Raw genomic sequence first — 8,293 nt, forward strand, 5'->3', positions numbered from 1 at the left:
AAATAAAGCAGGAAGTATGAATGGATTACTTTAGGTTTTCGCATAATTATACAATGTTTACAAGTTTTTTTTTTGTCTATACTGATGTCTGATTATAAGATGCAACATAGTGAAAGCGAAACCCTGATTTCTTGAAAATTGATAAAAGATTAAGAGAGCTAGAACCAGCCTTTTTAACATGAAGAACTGGTAATACCTTGAATTAAATGTTGGCCCTACTTATAACTCTGTAGGTATTTTGGCCTACAGCTTGCTTTTCCATAGTACTATTGCTTTATGATGGTCACTATTACAACTATTTAAGATTTCGTATCTCTCATTCATACCCTTAATAACCTTATAAACCGTCTTGTCTGACTACTCAGCTTTTTTTAATTTTGATGCCCACTTTGTTTATTTCTGCAGTCGACTTGGTTTCTATCTTTGAGATGTGTGTTGCTATCTCTACTTCCCCTTTCAATATTTCATGCTTTTATTGTGACCATCAGATGGTTAAGTACACTTGTATTACTAACTACTAAGTTCTACCACTTAGTATGTCATTCGGCATCATTCCAATGTCTGTTGCATCACTATACAACCCTATATATAAGTTTTCCTAGTTTCATGTATTTGTTTTATATTAACCCAGTCTTGGTTTTCTTAAATTTAATGACAGGTAATAATAACAATAATACTAAGAGGAGGTTTGTAACTTGTACTGAAGTGGATAGAATCAGTTACTTGCCAGAGAATTTGATAGAATTGATTTTAGAGAAGCTCCCCATTCAAGATGCTGTGAGGACACACGTTTTATCAAAAAAAAAAAGGGCATAAAAATGGACCACATTGAGTTCGCTGGTTCTTGATGAACATTTCTTGGAAAAGTTAGCCAAAAATGGAGCTTTTGGTCATAATGGGTTTATTACAATCTCAAACCAAATCTTTAACTTTCTCAAAGGTCCTCGCTTAAAGTTACATCTCCACATACCATACGTGGCTCTTGATAGTTTCCAAGAAGTCGATCAATGGATTTTATCCTTGTCAAGAGATGGTGTTAAAGAACTCGTCCTTATTAATAAAAACCGACGTTATCGACACCCATGTTATTTTTTTAGTTGTCTAGAAATGAGAATGCTAGAACTTGAAAACTGTATCATTAAGCTGCCACTCGATTTTTAAGGATTTCTCTATCTCGAAGATCTCGTGCTCAGGAATATTGAATTTGGGGCTAACTTGAATGGAACTATCATTAACTTACCACAACTTAAGAAGTTGAAAATGGATGAATGCACCAATGTTTATAATTTCAAGATCAAGTCTACAAAGTTGTTTCAGTTAGTGCTCAGGACTTGCCCTGCTACAACTTTGCTTCAGTTGTTGCATATTTAATGCCTTAGTGTGGTTGTTATACTTTTCAAAAAAACTATTCAGGGAGTTGAAAGACTTTATTTGGCTAGCTTGTTAAGTAATATGCCATGTCTTGTGGGTTTAGTTATCGACGGGTATTTTCTCCAGGTACCATTTGAATTTTAAATTCTAATATTTAAATTTTGCTCTTCATCATTTTGTGTTTGAGCAAGTGAACTTACCATTCAACTCTTGTGTATAGTTAGTTCTCATATATTATTTCGTATCATCTTCCAGCCATATCTTCTTTGTTAACTTAAAATCTTACCTTCACCCTCACAGTTTTCAATTGCTGAAAATATTCCCAAGTGGCTTCCACACCCAGCTAATAGTTTAAAGTGTCTCTACTTAATAGACTTCAAATTTGGTGATTTGTATCAACTTCAAGGTGTTTTATGTATCCTACGGAACTCACCTAACTTGAGACGACTCGATGAGTACAATGAGGTAAAGAGTGCTAAACGTTTCTCTTGTGTTTTTTTGTTGTTTGTGCATATATAGTAATTTAATGTGGGTTCCTTTTATACACCATCAGTCTCACTTTTAATGTATTTCTAGGATCTTCCAAACGTGCATTTGGATGTGAAACCATCATTAACTTATCTGGAAGCTTCTGACTGTTTGGACCAGACATTGAACCGCTTGAAAACTATAAATATAATGGATGTAGAAAGATCAAAGCCCTTGTTGCTCTTTATAAAGCTTCTACTTGAACATTCTCCCACACTTGAAAAAATATCAATCCGACCACGTGCTACTGCTGATGCTCAGGAAAAGTACAACTTCTCTAAGGATGTTACACGGTTCCCACAAGCTTCCTCGAAAGCAGAGCTTCACTACTTGGATCCGTAACTAGAATGCACTAATAACTTTAATTTACTTTATAATTTAGTTGTGTTCTGATTGTATGCATATATGTTATGGGTTTTCATTTTTTATGTTTTGTATGCTGTAGCACTTGAGTATTGTAATACGTAAAATTGGAAAGCTGGTTATTGCAAAATTCTAATTTGCTGTATGTATATACTATTTGATAAACCCAATTATTGGCAAGAAATAAGTTTATGGTTGATCATTAACTGAATTTTGCACCTTCACCATGGTCATGAGCGTCATATCTTCAAGTTATTCAGTCTGGTTCTTTAACTCGTTGGGTGGTACTATAAAATCGGTAACCTTACTGGTATTTATCTATACTTTGCGAGCAGCTAGCAGTCGGTTCGGTTTATCAAAAACTAGATCAAGTGTTCCTTACACGATAGTTCTGTAACAAGCATCTTTGAAAAAAGACAATTCACAGATTGATTTGTTTGGATAAAATATACATATCACATCTATAGTTTAATGTTTGGATATTCTTGTTATTGTAACTATAGTGTTATAAGACCTTTTCCAACCCTCCGTTAGCTTCCCCCCCATTAGATGATGTGTAAAAAACTGACAACTGCTGTCAGGCACCGAAGTGACACAAATGTGAAGGTGCGTTTGATTTCTCCCAACCAATCACAATTTTTCATTAATTATATTTTTTCATTAATTAATATTTTTCCACCCAATTTTCAATCGGATTTTACCACATCACTCTACCCAATATTTGAAAAAAAATTGATATTTGAGGTTAAAAAAATGTCAGAAACATTGCCAAATCACAGTCAGATTGTACTTTTTGGCCAAAAAGTGCACAACTGCCCGTGATATCACCACCAAGGGTTAGAAATGGTCCAAAGAAAAGACAACAGTTGGGATTATCATTTTTTTGCCCATTTTTTCACCCTTTTTTGCCTCAGAGCCAAAAAAAAAAGATTGCCAGAATGCACGCGCAAGTCACAAGAAACCTTGCGACCAGACCTACGCAAGGCGCAAGTTTGCGACCTTGCGTCCTTGCGTTTTTGCTGTTATATAAAAAAATCTGTTGTTTTTCTCACTTTCTCCATTTGCTCCCTTACGACCATTTCACACACACTAACACCTTGCGTGTTCGATTCCTGACCCGTTACACTAACCACCATCATTGTCGAACATTTGGAGCATCACCACCATCATCACCACCATCATTCGTCATCATCACCACTATCAGCATCACGACCACCATCACATCAACGCAGAAACCCTAATATCTTACAAACCGCCTTAGATCCGTGTTTTAATCGACGATGGTAGAAGATCAGAGTAGATCTCAGAGTCAATCTCAGGTTAGTGCCACTCATCCTCTCAAATCGTTCAATCTCTCTCACTCAAATAGTTTCGCACACCAAGTGCTCGATTAAAAGCCTCATCGAATATTTTGTGTTGTTTTAATGTTATGGTTGTTTCTACTTGATTATTTTCACAAACATATGGTTTTTTAAGCGGAATTAATTAGTTTTACTGCGAATTTATGGGAAAGATTGTGAAACATATTGGGCGCAAGGTAGACCTTGCGTCCTTGCGTTTTGTTGGTCGTTGATGGCGCAAGTTAATGCTTGCATCCTTGCACCTTGTGAATGTAACCAGCGCAAGACAATGTTTTAATCGATGATGTGTAAATTTGTTCTCACGTCTTTGCGGATGGTATTTTTTAACATAAAATTCTTTGTTTTCAGGGATATGTTGAAGCCAAGCTAACGATGAAGAATATGCTGACTCTTATACCTGTGGTGAAGAAAGCGTTGGCTGAAAATCAACAAACAAATTTTAGAACAACATGTTTCGGTCCGTGGTAAGATTTAGTATACACGAGCAATGATCCCGGTCTAGTAAATGCCATGCTCCAACGAAAAACTGAGCGGCCGACGGGAATAGATGCGAGGTACCCAGCCGAAGAGGAGGAAATATGGTTCAGTTTTCGTCATAATTTCCAAATTACATTTGGTAGACGGGAGTTTTGTCTAAATACGGGTTTTATGTTTGGTCACCGGACGGACATGGCACTATTCATCCTTAGTAATTATGATGTACAGTTACCGCCGATTAGACGACATTGCTTCCCAAAGCATCCAACAAATTCTAACATTACGATTAACCATATCCAAAAATTATTCAAATGATCATGGTGATGTTATTGTTAGTGACGAAGATGTTGTGCGACTCGCAATTATTTTGATTGTCGAGAGGGGATTTTTGGGTAAACAAGGGCTTCATGTGGTGAGCAAGAAGTACCTTCGGTTGGTGGAAGATTTACAAAAAATTAATGAGTACCCATGGGCGAATCATATTTGGGAACCCACTTACGCAGCAGTTAACGAGGGGTTTCAATCTCGGGGATCCTAGTTAGAGGTCAATAGGGGGTACACTATGGCGGGATTTATGTGGGCTTTTAAGATTTGGATTCTTGATTCATACTATCGTACGATTAAATGTTTGGCAGAAAAGACAGACAAGGATGGAGTATCGAGGGCCGTATTTTTGGAAACGTACCTCGGCCGAGGCTTTTTCGATAACTGATTACATTCGAATTCTTGACGTTATGGTTAGTTTAAATTCATATATCTATTGTTTTTACGTTAATTATACCTTTTTAATAAAATAAATGTGACAAAATTGCTGACTGTCTAGGCGCAACGTAGGTGTTGCGACCTTGCGCCTGATTTAACGGACGCAAGGTATTTCCTTGCGTCCTTGCACATTCTGGTTGTTTTCTAAGAAAGGTATGTCTTGCGACCTTGTGGCTTTCTTTATAGACGTAAGGATTGACAATTCGACATTGCGGCTAAGTTAGATGCAACATTAATCCTTGCGCCCTTGCGCCTTCGGTTGTTTACTACGCAAGGTTACTACTGCAACCTTGCGTCATGGTGATTCAAGTGCAAGGTATGTCTTGCGTCCTTGCGCGGTTGAGATTTTTACTGCGCATGGTCAATTGTGCAACCTTGCGTGGTTGTTATTGATGCGCAAGGCTCTTCTTGCGTCCTTGCGACTATTAAATTTTGTATTTTATGACCAAATCTTTTTTAGGAACAGGAAAATTGTACGAAGAATAAAAGACCTCTTCATGGCTTCAAAACCCACTAAGATATAGAGTGCATGTCAATGGTGGATAAACAGTGACTCGTACTTTCAAGGCAAAAATAATGATGACGAGGAGCCTGTTAATGAGCCTGTCAATGAGCCTGTGCATGAGGATGTGGATAATGAGGAGCCTGTGCTTGATCATTCTACCGACAAGATCGATTTACATCGCATGTACTCGTCATTGGTGAAACGTTTGGAAACTCAAGAAAAATGAGTTGGCCGAGTGTAGGAAACAATTGTCTGAACAAGAAAAATGATTGTCAGTTCAGGAAAAACGGTTATCCGATCTCGAAGAACATCATGATGAGCAAGAGGATATTATTGGTCGATCTCTTTCTGACAATGAGAGCGAAAAATCCGCTCCACGGGCTAGACGTGGTAAACGCGAAAGACGGCCAACTAATATCTTAAACTCCCCATTCACAACTCCGGGGTATAGAAAACCCGTTGAGAAGGTTAGTGTATTTCCCAAATATTTATAAACTGATAATTACCAGAATTTTGTTGGGTTAAATTTACGGTTTAATCTCCTAGGTGGACGCAAGGTTCTCCTTGCATCCTTGCGAGTTTGTTTTTGCTGGGCGCAAGGCTAACCTCGCGAGTTTGCGTGTCGTTGGTTAGTAGGCGTAAAGTTCTGTTTGCGTTCTTGCGCATTTATTTGTGCGCAAGTTTCATTTTGCGACCTTGCGTCTGGTTTAGTGGACGCAAGTATTGTCTTGCATCCTTGCGACCATTTTTCCTGACTTTCTTATTTATTGTATTTTCATAGTTGGATGATGTTGTTGAACAGAAACTGAAAAGGATAAAGGTGACCAAAGATCATGAAGTTCATCAGGAAGGTCAAGTGTTGAATCTAGATACCGAGGAACAAAACGATCCTTAGAAAATAGTTGAGGTGCCTGTGGAAACTCTACAACCACCACCACCTAATGCTAAGCATGTAAGGTCTCAAAATGAGTGGGTTAGTGACGAAGAAGTATGGGCGATGGTTGATAAGCTTGTGAATGATCAAGGAACTCTACAACCACCACCACCTAATGCTTGGAGAGACGGGAGAAAGCATGTCGGCCCATCAAGAGATCAGAAGACTATGGTCGAGAATAAGCAAGAAACCCGATGCATGTTGAAATGTCCCCTTCTTATTGATTAAAAACGTTCCATATTAATTGATTTCGTTGCGAGGTTTTGACCTCTATATGAGACATTTTTCAAAGACTGCATTTATTTTTAAAACAAACCATAACCTTTATTTCATAAATAAAGGTTTAAATAGCTTTACGTAGATTATCAAATAATGATAATCTAAAATATCCTGTTTACACACGACCATTACATAATGGTTTACAATATAAATATGTTACATCGAAATCAGTTTCTTGAATGCAGTTTTTACACAATATCATACAAACATGGACTCCAAATCTTGTCCTTATTTTAGTATGCAACATCGGAAGCTCTTAGTATTCACCTGAGAATAAACATGCTTTAAACGTCAACAAAAATGTTGGTGAGTTATAGGTTTAACCTATATATATCAAATCGTAACAATAGACCACAAGATTTCATATTTCAATACACATCCCATACATAGAGATAAAAATCATTCATATGGTGAACACCTGGTAACCGACATTAACAAGATGCATATATAAGAATATCCCCATCATTCCGGGACACCCTTCGGATATGATATAAATTTCGAAGTACTAAAGCATCCGGTACTTTGGATGGGGTTTGTTAAGCCCAATAGATCTATCTTTAGGATTCGCGTCAATTAGGGTGTCTGTTCCCTAATTCTTAGATTACCAGACTTAATAAAAAGGGGCATATTCGATTTCGATAATTCAACCATAGAATGTAGTTTCACGTACTTGTGTCTATTTTGTAAATTATTTATAAAACCTGCATGTATTCTCATCCCAAAAATATTAGATTTTAAAAGTGGGACTATAACTCACTTTCACAGATTTTTACTTCATCGGGAAGTAAGACTTGGCCACTGGTTGATTCACGAACCTATAACAATATATACATATATATCAAAGTATTTTCAAAATATATTTACAACGCTTTTAATATATTTTGATGTTTTAAGTTTATTAAGTCAGCTGTCCTCGTTAGTAACCTACAACTAGTTGTCCACAGTTAGATGTACAGAAATAAATCGATAAATATTATCTTGAATCAATCCACGACCCAGTGTATACGTATCTCAGTATTGATCACAACTCAAACTATATATATTTTGGAATCAACCTCAACCCTGTATAGCTAACTCCAACATTCACATATAGAGTGTCTATGGTTGTTCCGAAATATATATAGATATGTCGACATGATAGGTCGAAACATTGTATACGTATCTATGGTATCTCAAGATTACATAATATACAATACAAGTTGATTAAGTTATGGTTGGAATAGATTTGTTACCAATTTTCACGTAGCTAAAATGAGAAAAATTATCCAATCTTGTTTTACCCATAACTTCTTCATTTTAAATCCGTTTTGAGTGAATAAAATTGCTATGGTTTCATATTGAACTCTATTTTATGAATCTAAACATAAAAAGTATAGGTTTATAGTCAGAAAAATAAGTTACAAGTCATTTTTATAAAGGTAGTCATTTCAGTCGAAAGAACGACGTCTAGATGACCATTTTAGAAAACATACTTCCACTTTGAGTTTAACCATAATTTTTGGATATAGTTTCATGTTCATAATAAAAATAATTTTCCCAGAATAACAACTTTTAAATCAAAGTTTATCATAGTTTTTAATTAACTAACCCAAAACAGCCCGTGGTGTTACTACGACGGCGTAAATCCAGTTTTACGGTGTTTTTCGTGTTTCCAGGTTTTAAATCATTAAGTTAGCATATCATATAGATATATAACATGTGTGTAGTTAATTT

General features: G+C 36.3%; 1 protein-coding gene across 1 annotated transcript; it reads left to right on the plus strand.

Moving 5' to 3' along the window:
- The first annotated feature begins 877 nt into the window (after nucleotides 1–877).
- Nucleotides 878–2,241, plus strand: LOC139875088 (F-box/FBD/LRR-repeat protein At1g13570-like). The gene is made up of 4 exons (XM_071862456.1): nucleotides 878–940; nucleotides 1,414–1,497; nucleotides 1,672–1,836; nucleotides 1,948–2,241. The coding sequence occupies exons 1-4, from the start codon at nucleotides 878–880 to the stop codon at nucleotides 2,239–2,241; spliced, it is 606 nt and encodes a 201-aa protein (XP_071718557.1).
- Nucleotides 2,242–8,293: the final 6,052 nt, after the last annotated feature.

This window comes from Rutidosis leptorrhynchoides, chromosome 11 (genome assembly GCF_046630445.1).
Source record: "Rutidosis leptorrhynchoides isolate AG116_Rl617_1_P2 chromosome 11, CSIRO_AGI_Rlap_v1, whole genome shotgun sequence".
In the NCBI taxonomy this organism is placed as follows: domain Eukaryota; kingdom Viridiplantae; phylum Streptophyta; class Magnoliopsida; order Asterales; family Asteraceae; genus Rutidosis; species Rutidosis leptorrhynchoides.

What these genes read in the sequence shown, in the direction of transcription:
- LOC139875088 (XM_071862456.1), top strand. Translation starts at nt 878, where the DNA reads ATGGAGCTTTTGGTCATAATGGGTTTATTACAATCTCAAACCAAATCT. An exon ending in TCGACGGGTATTTTCTCCAG is followed by an intron (nt 1,498 to 1,671) that starts GTACCATTTGAA and finishes TCACCCTCACAG; the next exon opens with TTTTCAATTGCTGAAAATAT. An exon ending in GACTCGATGAGTACAATGAG is followed by an intron (nt 1,837 to 1,947) that starts GTAAAGAGTGCT and finishes ATGTATTTCTAG; the next exon opens with GATCTTCCAAACGTGCATTT.